This window comes from Euwallacea similis, chromosome 4, assembly GCF_039881205.1.
Source record: "Euwallacea similis isolate ESF13 chromosome 4, ESF131.1, whole genome shotgun sequence".
Classification (NCBI taxonomy): Eukaryota; Metazoa; Arthropoda; class Insecta; order Coleoptera; family Curculionidae; genus Euwallacea; species Euwallacea similis.
Window position 1 is genome coordinate 716,687 of NC_089612.1, and position 12,990 is coordinate 729,676.

Genomic DNA, 12,990 nt, shown 5'->3' on the forward strand with positions numbered 1-12,990 from the left:
AACTCTACCAGTTTGCGCGCTTGCACCATTTATGGGATACGGAATTCAGGTGGGTTGGAACCACCCAAACCCGTTGTCCTTGATTATCTGATTATTGTCTGGTCAGTCTGGCTTTGATACAGCATCCTGAATGGCAACTCCAATTAATTTATATTTTGTTATTTGTTTGTTTATTTGGAAATCACCATAATATAATTATTATAGCATGCAAATTAAATGATTATAGAACAGATTTCGTATCTCCTGTTTAGTTTATTTTGCTGCGAAAACCTATCGAAGCGGAGTCCATGAATACTTAACTAAAAATAGCGGCCCACGAAAATAATTAGGATCGCCTCGGAATTCTCTGACCCAAAACAAAGTTGCTAAATTCGTTCCAGTTTTTTTGCCAATGATCTACTTTCTAAATCTGGGTGTCGCCCCCTCAAAATAGACGTATTCGAACCTGTTGAATTACTTGTCACTACTCCCCTATTTTTGGTTCAATCTGGGCCTTGCTAATTGGGCCTTTCTAATTTAAATCAACGCGACAAAGTAGGTATAACAGTAGGTGGGTATCTCACCCTCGTCAGTAAGTTATTCTTTAAATTCTTTATGTAAATTTTCCCCAGGGCTAATGTAAAAATGAGTTAGGGAATTATAGAGATATTTTGTTTGGACTATACTTAACATTAACCTTTTGGTTAACTTTAACTGCTAAGAATTTTAACCCCTCAGGTTCCAAAATATTAAATCTCGAGTTTTCAGCACATAAATAATGTCATTCACCATCCTGTCAGGAAATTGTAAAGATTGTATACCTTTATTATATCGAAATTAAAAGAAATGTAGGTGCCTGTTTAAAAAAGTATCCGGCTCTGGAATCTACGATACTGTAGTATTTTAAACTGTAGTATGGATTGTTTGACTGTAGTATGGAAAATTAAACGCTCTATCATTTTTTGTCTTCAAGATACATGCAACTGTACTTTATTAATACTTTATTTTGCTTGGAATACAAGTCAGGAAGTCATATCAAGAAATTTACTTACCACAAACTCTGGACATTTAGGTAACTCTGCAGGATTTTTTTGATTTTTTTTATATGGGATTCGACATGACACGATTTTGACGTGGGTATTTGATTATCGATTTCAGAGGTTAAAAGGGCGCTAACATTGAGGAACCCGTTGTGTATTCATTATGGACGAATTGGTGAAGGATTTTTTTTGGCAAAGCAATTATTTAATTGTTGGTGCAACAAATCTATTCCGAGGTTTATTGAATCTCCAGTTGGACAAAACGATTTGTGGATGAAGAAAAGTACTCTTATATTTAAAAAATCGGAGACGAGTGAGAATTATTTCAAATCCATATTAAAGCCATTTTGAGCTCTCAGGTGACGTTAGGAGTCACAATATTGAATGCAGTTTAGTGTGTTGTAGTTCCAATAGTTCTGTGATCTAATCACCCTAAAAACTGTTTAAATGTGTTTATTAATTTAACTGAACCCCTAGAACTACACCCTTCAACAAGTTTCGGGCTAAGTGCCGCGTTTAGGGGTTAAAAGGGGTCCAAAAGTTTTTGAGGTTACCGAAGGCTAGAACTAGCTGGATCTATATAATGGAAGTTCCAAATGATTATTGCATTAAACTCTGGAGGATTTCATTCCCCGATCATGAAAGAGTCATTCAGGCTAAGTTCCAATACACTGGAATACAAAGAACTGCTCTTAATAAGAAGATTAGAAGTGAAGCCAATAAATCACATTGGTGTACATAATTGGGGCTCTAATATCAGACATATTCATATCGATTTGCGAGCCTGAATTGGAGGTTTTGGTTCATTTATGGTAATTAGAAATTCTTAGCCTGCAGTGCAAAAGCTACAGAATAGCAGATTTACAATCAAAGATTGACAATATTAAAGGAAAGTTAAGCAATTTGGGAGGGATGATCAGTGTGAAGATGATAATATAGAAAATTTTATCACAGTAAATGAAAGAATTCATGGGAGACAATAGCAAGCAGATGTTAAATGAGCTTGTCTCTAGACTCTTTGTGAAAGGAGAGAGCTGTACAAAGATGCTTTTACTTTGGCAGCAATAAGAAAAAGTAATCATTCAAAAAAGATTCTGGCCAAGGACAGCTAAGATCTTATATAGAAAACCCTGACATATTACTAGCAGCCATACCAGTGAATGATGGTAAGTTGGAATATTTAATGCAAGTGACAAGATCAGAGACAAAACAAGTAAAAAGAAGAGGACCAAGAACTGGTCCTTGGGAGACATCCCTCTTACTCCTGATACAGTGTGACACTTTTTTCTGCATTAACTCCTATTTTTCCAATAGCTTACTGTTGTTCATAAAGACAGTTTCTAAACCATTCACAAGTGTTCCACTTATGATACTGTGTTTTAGCCAATAACAATTCAATATTCAACACATTATCATTATCTAGATCCAAAGCTGTTATTGATAATTATCAGAAGTGCAGTTGTGTAGTTGTGCGAGAATCAAAAACTGAATTAGTTGGGAATTAATTTATGCTTGTGAAGGTAATCAAATAATTGCTTTCGAACTATCTTCCCTTAAGTTTTTGATGATGCTGGTAGGACATTAATATGCCTACCAATTGTAGTCAGACTATTAACCTTGATGATTGGTGTCACTAGGACCATTTCCCATTGAGTAACATTTTTATAGATACTTGATCTACATCTATTAACTTGCTTTTAATTATTTGTAAACATTTTTAAAAATTTTTGTAAAAATTCTGGTTTGGTGTGTCTCAAATACCATAGAAAATGCAAATGCCTCTTTATCAGAGTTAAGGGTCAGAAATGCATCAATCTTCTAAGGGACCATAAGGAATCTAGGAATACTATTCAAAAACGTATCATTTAAAGTATCTGGAGTCTACAAATTCTTGCTGCATTCCTTTACTCTCTAGTCCACATATACTTTTTTCTCGGCGTTTAAGGCTTTTCAGATATTTTTTAAAACTATATGTAGCTAATTCTGTCATTTGGTGATTTATGAGATTGTCTTCTTTCAGGATACTCATTGAAATACAACATCCCTACTAGTATTTGGGGGGTTATTCCCAAACATTATATATAAAAAAAATAGCAATAAATATAATTATGTTTATTTCATAATAGAGTTGGTGTAGCTTCAATCGTTCTGTGCTTTAATCTCAATAAAAACAGTTAAATAAAGGGTATAAAGGTTGTTTCGCACGAATTTTATTTTTTCTGACAACTTTAGAAATCATATATATGCTAAAACCCAATTTGAATCGTGAACATCAATATTCAGTTTTGATATTACAGCAATCAACTTTTTTTATTGCTAATTATTGTCGAAATACATTTCTTGACGATATCAATTCGTTGATACATAAGTACGTGCGTCTACATACTCTCTCTCCACACTGATTCGTCATCCCACCGCTAACCTTCATGAACGAATACTGTAAACAGACCCGTAATTACACATATAACGTTACTCTATGAAAATTTTCAGTTTAAAGTAAAAATTGCTTATCATCAATTATTTATCTGATTAATTGTTTTCAGGAATTATTACTAAGGAACTAACAAAATGGGAAAATTACACAGATTTCTCTACATGATAAGCAAGGTCAGCACATTCAGCCATCAAGTAAGTTATAGTGCACGATTATTAAGAATCGTCATTGATGAACCTCTTCATAGCCTCAGCGTGTTCTTCACCACCATTACCCTATTACAAATATGTTACCTAGACGACATTTTAATAGCGACACTAGTGGTAAACTCGTATTTCGACAGGTAAGGTTGAAATTTTCTCTTTAAGAACGCTAAAACCCAGTAGTCCAACTTGCAAAAACGTTTTCACAGCTGTTTGATCACACCAGCAGCACTTATACCTACCTGCTGGGCTGTCCTGACACTAAACAATGTATTCTCATCGACCCAGTGGTGGAGCAGGCCGAAAGAGACTTTCAGGTCACTAAAGATTTACATTTAAAATTAATTTACGCAAGTTAGTTAAGTCACCATTGTGTCAAGAAAAATTTTCTGTAAAAAAAAAAATTTTAGTCAACACTCATATGCATGCAGATCACGTGACTGGAACTGGATATTTGAGAGTTCTTTCAGGATGCAAGACCGTTATTTCGAAAAACAGCGGGGCTGATGCTGATATTTGGATCAAAGAAAATGACGAAATTGTATGTGGTAATATCAAGTTGACAGTTTTGAATACTCCTGGTCATACAAATGGATGTGTGACTTATTATTATAAAGATCAGGTTTGATTTTTCCTTTGGGTGGATTTAAATTTCTAAAATGGAAGTTTTAGGGAATGGCATTTACCGGAGATGCCCTACTAATTCGAGGTTGTGGTAGAACTGATTTCCAAGAAGGCAACCCCAGGACTTTGTACCGTAGTGTCCATAAGAAGATTTTCACCCTCCCCGAAGCCACTATCGTTTATCCCGCCCATGACTACCAGGGAATGACTTCGTCCACCGTAGATGAAGAGAAACGGTTAAATCCCAGATTGACCAAAACAGAAGACCAGTTTGTGGATATAATGAATAATTTGAATTTGGAGTACCCAACTCAAATTGGTGAGTTTTAAGTCTTAAATAATAAAGTATTGAAATTTCTGGTTTTTTTTTGCTGTAGATCGTGCTTTGCCTGCAAATAGAGTGTGCGGTGTTCATGATATCCCGAAAGGTGTCTGATGGAAGAAACTAATGAATTTTCCAAATGATAATATATTAAGTAGATCAATATGGATATTGTAAAATACAAATAGTATGATTCACGGTCGATGATAGGTTAGTTCCCCTGTCAAATTGTTTGGACAATTGTCGCGTTTTTAATAACCATGGCATTTTAGAGTCATCTTTAGGAAAAATGTCAAAATAATTTAATGTATAGAAACAACACAAAACAGCATTTACTTGTGAAATGTGACGATTTAGATATAAGAACGTGATGCATCGTTTTAATGAAATCTATCGTTCGCCTAATCTACTATCAACCGTATATAATCAAACTCTTCTCTCTCGAGATTTCTAAATTTATTCTATTAATTATTTAGTTTTTCATTATTTTTTTATCTATGTATATCGAAAATATTTGTTTTTCGTAGCCACTACTGCATTATTGGTTGTCCATAAATACATATTTACTCAATCTTCTGTTAACAGGTCTCTTTAATTTCCCTCGCTCTTTTAAAATAAAAAGAAAGAGAATATTTTCCCAGAAATTTTATTGAGCAAACCGATATAAAAGTATGATTGAGTGGCTTTTTGCTGACTTTCTGGAGAAACTTTGAGAAACATGAGTAGTAATCAAGGACTGTTGCTAAAAATTAATAAGGCACTACAGAGAGTAAAAGAGGGGCGATAATGTGACTGTTAAATAATTTTTTGTTCAATAAAGGAGGAAAAAAGTGCTATTTTTATTTTCGCGAATAATTTGAGGTTTGACGTAAAGTGGAGAGTATTAGAATTCGAAAAATTTATTTAACATATTACAAAGGTACAGGAAATTCTTGATAACAAGGCGACAAAAAATTGCAGTAATAGTAAACCGAGGGGTACATTTTCACTCCTTAGGCCATCCTTCTTTATTCTAAGTGGGTCTCCTCCTCTTTATTAAGGAGTGTCTTTAACTCATTCAAGAATGGGAAATTCCACTCGAACGAGAAACGCGGCTTTAAAAACCCTATGTCTAAGGCATGCCCACCTATCGTGCACTACAAGAAAGAGGTATAAGATGAAAGGATGCATCTCCCGCACCGCAATGTTTGCAAAGCGGGATGTCCTCTATCTAGAAATTACGAAAGTGTTTTTGAAGGTATTAAATGTTACTTCTTACACAGAAATTTCAAAATGTTGTATAGACTCACATGGTACAAAATCTACAGGGTCTTATATCAAAATAGTCTAAATTTTTAAGACTACAAATTAATTTTTTTTTTATGTTCAGGCTTGAATTTAGAAACTGCTCTTGAAGCTATTAAGAGTTACTTAACGTGCAAAATATTCAGAATTCCATGCAGAATCACATTTACGTGAAATAACGCTGTTTAAAACAGCAAGATTTCTAAGACTAAAAATTTTAGATGTTTGGAGCTTCAGGCTTGAATTTAGAGGCTGTTCCTGACACTATTAATTAATCTATTAAATGAAATTACACAGAATTTGAACATAAAGTAAATCGTTCAAAAGTTTGTAAACAATACCATTATTGGATAACTTGAAGGAAACTTGAAAGAAAATTCCAATAATCAAACCCAATTTGTCGATGTTTAAGTTATGTAACCAACATCTCCAATAATCCCACTTCGGGCTTCCAGCAACAAAGTTTCTGCATTACTATGGAGTAGTTATGCCAGATAGCTTTCGATTCAGGGTATACTTATGGCAATATATTACAATTATGGGAGCTCAAGACTTGCCACAAAGATATTTTTTTTTTTTAATTCAATGAACACTTGTGAAGTGCAAAAAAACGAAATTCTAAAGAGGTTTAAAGAATTTGCGCAAAGATACAAAAAGAACGAATTTGTTTACATTCATTAAAAATAAGAGTACTTAGACAATGATGACGAATTTACATTGTCCCTCATTCTATATATAATATTACATCTCGATGTTGTAAATCAAACGAAGTAATCTGCTACATCTTCTATGGCACTATACAGTGTGGAAGTTTTAGATGGAACAGTCCATATAACTACATATGCAGCCAAAATCCTCGGATACGTCAATTTTTATTTTTTCTTGCGGTTTGTTTTATGGTAAATTCATGTATACAGGATAGTTAAAAAATCAGGTACGAGCACCAACTTTGTTTTTTCAAATGGAAACACCATTTTTTTTTTCAACACCAAAGAAATTTTAAAAGAAATGAAAAGTTAAAATTTTTTTATATGTTCATTCGTCAATTTCTCGAGACCTGCTGTGTTTAGGTATAGGACATGGTACATGAAACACCCTTAGAATTTTGCGTAGAATTCAAAAATGAAATAAAAAATAGGTGTTTCCATTTGAAAAAAACAAAGTTGGTGGTCGTACCTGATTTTTGGACTACCCTGTATATATGAATTTACCACCAAAAAACCGCAAGAAAAAATAAAAATCGACGTGTCCGAGGATTTTGGCCGCATATGTTTGGCATCTCAATTATATGGACTGTTCCATCCAAAACTTCCACACTGTATATTTCTGTTCGTCCCTTTTTTGGGCATATCTACATTTAGGGACAGACACCATCATTTAGTTGCATTTCCCACAATTCGCCAGTGATTTTTCTAAAGATAAAAGGCCTCGTAAACACCCTTATTATTTACTTCAAACTCATACTTTATAATCTTCCCTATTGTTGAGACGTTTACCATTTGATACCTCTCTATTATCACACTCTCTTCTAAAGTATTTGCAAAGTGTTTGAATAGAATAGAGCTTAAATTGAATGACGAGAGTGTTTGCAGTTACCTTAGATTTTTACTTTTAAACAATTATTATCGGTTATAACAGTAATTTTGTATAGATTGAGAAATTAGTTTTCTTTGATCCTTTGAAAGTCTAGCAATCCTTGAATGTATACTACTCGACTGACAAACCGAGTTCCCTTCGATCAGTGCCTTTCAAATGGATCACATAGGGAAAGTTGAAAGGAAAGTGAATCCCAGGGAGAAGGCTAACTTACTCTCACTTTTAACCTTTCAGTAAGTAGCTATTCGAGTAACTTGAATCGGGCAAAGAAAAATTTACTCTAGATATACCAATGGCTTGTTTCGTACTTCTCTAAAAAGAGATTTGGAAGAAGATGACATTTACGAGGTAGTAAAAACGTGCGATGCTAAAACCAATGGTGACAAGTTCGAAAAAATCTGGAGGAGGCGCCGTGAGCAAGGCAAAACCTCCTTGATCCCAGTTTTATGGGAATGTTTTGGTTGGACCTACATTTCTCTAGGAATACTACATCTCACATGGAAGTTGGTTACTAGGTTAGTTTCATATATCCCCACAAACCCCTGTTTAACCCACATTGTAGCATTTTAGAGCCCGAAGCAATTTCCAAACTAGTTTCCTATTTCAACCCCATGCAAACCAGCATTACATTCGAAGAAGCAGTGTTTTACGCAGGGCTCAAAATTGCAATCAAAATCCTCCATGGAATGCTAATGCAAAACTATTTCATCTACATCCAACAAATGGCAATCAAAATGAGAACTTGTTTCTGCTCTCTGGTTTACCGGAAAGCCTTAAGACTTACCCCTGAAGCTATAAATGATATAAGTCTAGGAAACGTGATCACTGTGATGACCAAAGATGTGATGATATTCGAGCACAATGTCACACTGTTCAACGATGTCTGGATTGAGACGATCAAGCTTATCGTGGTGTGCTATTTGATCTACAATAAGATGGGGTGGTCTGGTTTTACTGGGGTTTTGGTTATTTTGGCTATTGTGCCCATTCAAAGTAGGTTTACTACTAGTGTTACTATCTGCAGACTGTAGTTGTGGTTTTATAGTTTATATTGCGAAATGTATTAAGAATCTGAGACTGGATTTATCAGAGAAGACTGATCAGAGGCTGCAAGCTACTCAGGAGACTTTGTCGGCTATAAAGATAATTAAAATGTACACATGGGAAAAGGTCTTCTCCTCTAAAGTGGAGGAGAAGAGACGGTAAGTGATTTGAAAATTTTGAAAGTGTATTTGTTAACTTCAAGTTTATAATAATGATGTGGAGAATGTCTAATTTTCTCCGCTTAAACGCTCATTTACCACCATTGCTCTAATTCACGTGACTTGAAACCAATTTAAACTGTATAGCATAAAACCATCCTTTTCTGGTATACGCTCCTAAAAGAAGACAGAAGATATGACGTATGTCTAACTACATCCAAAGCCTTCTTTACTCCTTAGGAGCTGAATGCAATTTGGTAATATTGGTACAATGGTGGCAAATAAGGGTATTGACCGTAAAAACAGAAATTCTTATTATCATGGTAAAACAAATTGGTATCTAAGTTTGGGATTTTCAAAAGTGTTACAGATATAAATCCTGCTTTAAAAAGAGATAATAATGGCTTATTCAAAAGCGTGGTGAAAACTACTTGATGTCTTAGAAAACAGCAAACGAAAATTCTGAGCTTCAGCTTGCTTTTTTTTTTCTCAGCTCCACATTTCGAAAGAAATACCGTAAATCCTTTTTTAATTAACTTACTAATCATTTTTGTTTCTGCAGCCTTGAAATGCGATACCTAATGAAATCGATGTACTTACGCTCCGCCAACTTTATATTAGGGATACTGGACTCCAAACTGGGCTTCTACGCCCTTATCATGACCTACATCTCTATCAACAAAACCGTAGACGCAGAAGTGATATTCTACGTCATGAAGTGCTTTGGAGACATCAGAAGATCTATTACAATGCTGATTCCCGTGGGGCTTAGTAGGGGTGCTGAGCTATATGCTTCAACTCAAAGAATAACCAAGATTCTGAACAGTGATGAGTTGGATGATACTGATAAGTCTGACTATGATAAGCCCACTGTGTCTTTAAGTGGAGCTTCAGTGACTATCAAACAAAAACATATACTGAAAGATATCTCTATAAGACTTCAGCAAGGTTTAACTATAGTTACTGGCCCCTTGGGATGCGGAAAAAGTTCTCTTTTGAAGCTTTTAATGAAGGACTATCCAACCTCTGACGGGAAGGTTTATATGAGAGGCACCTTTTCTTACAGCTCTCAAGATCCTTGGCTGTTCCCTTCCTCGATCAAACAAAACATCACTTTCGGTCAAGTTTTTGATGAACAGAGATACAAAGAAGTAGTCAGAGTTTGCGCTTTGCAGTATGATTTTAACATGTTTGAAAAGGGGGATGAAACTATTGTGGCAGACAGAGGGATCAATTTGAGTGGAGGGCAACAAGCCCGAATCAACCTAGCCAGGGCTGTTTATAAAAAAAGCGAAATCTACTTGCTTGATGACCCTCTTCATGCTCTCGACCCCAATGTGCAAGACTACATTTTCCAGCGTTGTATTATGGAGTTTTTGAAGGACAAAATGGTGGTTTTGGTCACTCATAATTTGAGGCATAAAAATACTGCAGATCAGCTGGTGGTAATGAAAGATGGAGGTATCGCTTATGACGGGAAACCTAATGAAGCCAAGGTGGATTTGATTAAAGAAATTGAGAAGGAGGAAGCTGAGGAGGAGTATAAAAAGGAGGAGGAAAACGAGAACGATCTGGCAAGTGAAAAGTCGAAATTGATAAATCCGCCTCAACAAATTAAAAGAAAAGTCTATAGTGAAGTTAAAAAGACTGGGAAAGTAGATTTTGCGGTGTTCAAGAAGTACTTCTCGTTTGGAGGAGGATTGTTTGTTTTTATGGTTATTTTGTTCTTGTTCCTCGGAGCTGAGTTTTCTGATAGCTACTCTGAGAGAATGCTCACCAATTGGTAGGTATATTCATGTCAAGCAACAAGAAAAGAAATTTAGAATTTTATTAGGATCAACATCGAGCAAAATGTAACAAACTTGAAACACGCAGAGAATTCGACGGTAGATGCAGATACCATTGCGGCAATGAAAGGGAAATCCAACTGGATATTGAAGACTTATTCCATGATGATTATCACTTCTGTAGGATTGGACGTAATTAAGCAATGGCTGTTCATCAACTTCAGCAGAAAAGCTTCCGTCAATCTACATAATGAGATGATAGAGAAGCTGACAACTGCAGTGATGAGCTTTTATGATAATTATTTTATCGGCAATATTCTAAACAGGTTTTCGCAAGACTTGACCAAGATCGATGAACATTTACCCCATACAATCAATCACTTTACTAGGGTAAGTTTGTTTTCTGGAAAAAGATTTATTTGAGAATCTTCAATTTTAGATAGTGATGTCTGCAGGCGGAGTTGTAGGTCTGGTGTCTACAGTTAACTGGAGATTTCTCATTCCTGCCACTATCTTGGTGATTCTAATGGTGATTTTACAGAGGCTTTATATACCTGCTGCCAGAAGTTTGAAGAGACTGGAATCTGCAAGTTAGAGAATTTAGGAAAAAAACAAAAAACTTAGAATCAAACTTATTTACAAATTTCAAGCTCGCAGCCCCTTAATAGGACACCTCAATGCCACCATGGAAGGGGTGACTACAATCCGAGCTTTTAAGGCCCAAAAAATTTTGGTAGAAGAATTCGATCGACACCAAGACCTTTATACATCAGCTCATTATATGACTTTCTGTGTTAGAAGATCATTCGGCTTCTTCATGGAAATTCTTTCTACGTGTTTCCTCGCATTCATCATTGGAAAGCTATTATTTTTTAACTCAGGTTATCTATCCTTTAACTCAAATTGTTCTCCAATATGATGAAATAATTTCCAGGGGAATCCAGTGGAGATGTAGGTTTGGCAATTACCAAAGGATCGATGCTCGCGGGATTAGTTGAATGGGCCTTAATGCAACTTTCAGAGTTGGAGAACGATATGACTTCCGTAGAGAGGGTTTTGGAGTATAGTAATATTCCTCAGGATCATTACGAGGGAAATAATCCTAAGAAGTGGCCCTCCGAGGGAGAAGTGGTGTATAAGGCCGTTTCCCTCACTTACAAATCTGAAAGGGTGCTCAAAGATATTAGTTTTGAGGTCAAATCCAATCAAAAAATTGGGATTGTGGGCCGCACTGGTGCTGGAAAATCGTCGATTATTTCCACCCTCTTTAGGTTGTACAATTTTGAGGGTAGCGTAACTATCGATGGGGTGAGCACCCAAACTATCGCTCTGGATTGGCTGAGAAGCAAAATTTCTATTATTCCTCAAGATCCTCTTTTATTTCAAGGTAGGTTAAATTTTAACTTAACTGGTAAAATTCATAGCTGTTTTCAGGCACTATACGTGAAAATATCGACCCCCACAACAACTACACAGACGAAGAAATCTGGAGTACTCTGGAAAAGGTTGCAATGCGGGACCATATTCCAAGTCTCCAGCTAGCAATCACAGATCATGGGTCCAATTTTTCAACGGGACAAAGACAACTAATTTGCCTGGCAAGGGCTATCATCAAAAAGAACAAGATCGTAGTTTTGGATGAGGCGACTGCCAATATGGATCCAGAAACCGAAATTCTGGCTCAACAAGCCATAGATGAAAACTTCTCCAATTGCACAGTGTTCATCATCGCTCACAGGCTTCAAGCTGTGATGAATTGTGACAAAATTATTGTGATGGATAAAGGGGTGATTATTGAATTTGACGATCCAGAGCGTTTGCTGGAAAATAAGAACAGTCACTTCTCCAAGATGTTGGCTACAGATTCATTTAAGTAGATTTATGAATATGTACTATATTAGTAGTTAATAGGTCCGATTAAATAAACGAACTTCGCTAATTTCGACAGAGGGAAACTTTTGAACAAAACCCATAAAGTTTCGAGGCATTTTAGACCCCATTGCCCATTAAGGATAAATGCATTTCGAGTCGATTTTAAAGCAAAGTTGCCGCATTTTGTGTGTCAGAGCAACGTGGGTCTTTTTATGGGAAAATGTATTCTTTGTGCTCATCCAGGCCCATAAGTGCATTGGAGCATGGAAATGGGATAAAATGAAATAAAACGTCATAAAAGGGCTGAATGAGAGGTCTGAAGGAAAGGTGTTTGGGTTGTTTGTCACAGCTTAGCCTCGGGACCTCTGGAAGAGATCCTGGAAATGTTAAATTAATGAGGGAATTTATGGATATTCTTTACTTAGTTCTCTGATTTTTCCTGGATAATATCGCAAAAATGATCGGCGGTTTCTAAGAGATGAAGGAGATATTGCTCTAACGTGTAAAACGATTAATTTGAGCTAAGTACCTCCTCACCTACGGAAAGATTCAGGAAAATTACAAAATTTTTCAGGTGATCGGTCTTTTTAGGTTTAATGAACTATTAATGATTCTATATTGAATCTGGATATTCCAATTGGGGCACT

At 35.7% G+C, this 12,990-nt stretch overlaps 2 protein-coding genes across 2 annotated transcripts; both read left to right on the plus strand.

Moving 5' to 3' along the window:
* The first annotated feature begins 2,490 nt into the window (after positions 1–2,490).
* On the plus strand, positions 2,491–5,187 carry LOC136408500 (persulfide dioxygenase ETHE1, mitochondrial). The gene is made up of 7 exons (XM_066389494.1): positions 2,491–2,539; positions 3,563–3,647; positions 3,701–3,796; positions 3,866–4,010; positions 4,067–4,278; positions 4,329–4,599; positions 4,658–5,187. Exons 2-7 carry the CDS (start codon positions 3,588–3,590, stop codon positions 4,714–4,716), a joined length of 843 nt encoding a protein of 280 aa, XP_066245591.1. The 5' UTR covers positions 2,491–2,539; positions 3,563–3,587; the 3' UTR covers positions 4,717–5,187.
* A 2,338-nt stretch (positions 5,188–7,525) lies between these two features.
* Positions 7,526–12,420, plus strand: LOC136408138 (probable multidrug resistance-associated protein lethal(2)03659). The gene is made up of 10 exons (XM_066388974.1): positions 7,526–7,715; positions 7,767–7,997; positions 8,045–8,475; positions 8,528–8,684; positions 9,247–10,467; positions 10,519–10,861; positions 10,911–11,061; positions 11,122–11,352; positions 11,406–11,858; positions 11,906–12,420. Exons 1-10 carry the CDS (start codon positions 7,639–7,641, stop codon positions 12,346–12,348), a joined length of 3,738 nt encoding a protein of 1,245 aa, XP_066245071.1. The 5' UTR covers positions 7,526–7,638; the 3' UTR covers positions 12,349–12,420.
* Positions 12,421–12,990: the final 570 nt, after the last annotated feature.

Coding starts and splice junctions, on each gene's coding strand:
- LOC136408138 (XM_066388974.1), top strand. CDS start 7,639: ATGGATCACATAGGGAAAGTTGAAAGGAAAGTGAATCCCAGGGAGAAG. Junction 7,716..7,766: donor CTCTCACTTTTAACCTTTCA/GTAAGTAGCTAT, acceptor AATTTACTCTAG/ATATACCAATGGCTTGTTTC. Junction 7,998..8,044: donor ACATGGAAGTTGGTTACTAG/GTTAGTTTCATA, acceptor CCCACATTGTAG/CATTTTAGAGCCCGAAGCAA.
- LOC136408500 (XM_066389494.1), top strand. CDS start 3,588: ATGGGAAAATTACACAGATTTCTCTACATGATAAGCAAGGTCAGCACA. Junction 3,797..3,865: donor GTAAACTCGTATTTCGACAG/GTAAGGTTGAAA, acceptor ACGTTTTCACAG/CTGTTTGATCACACCAGCAG. Junction 4,279..4,328: donor CTTATTATTATAAAGATCAG/GTTTGATTTTTC, acceptor TGGAAGTTTTAG/GGAATGGCATTTACCGGAGA.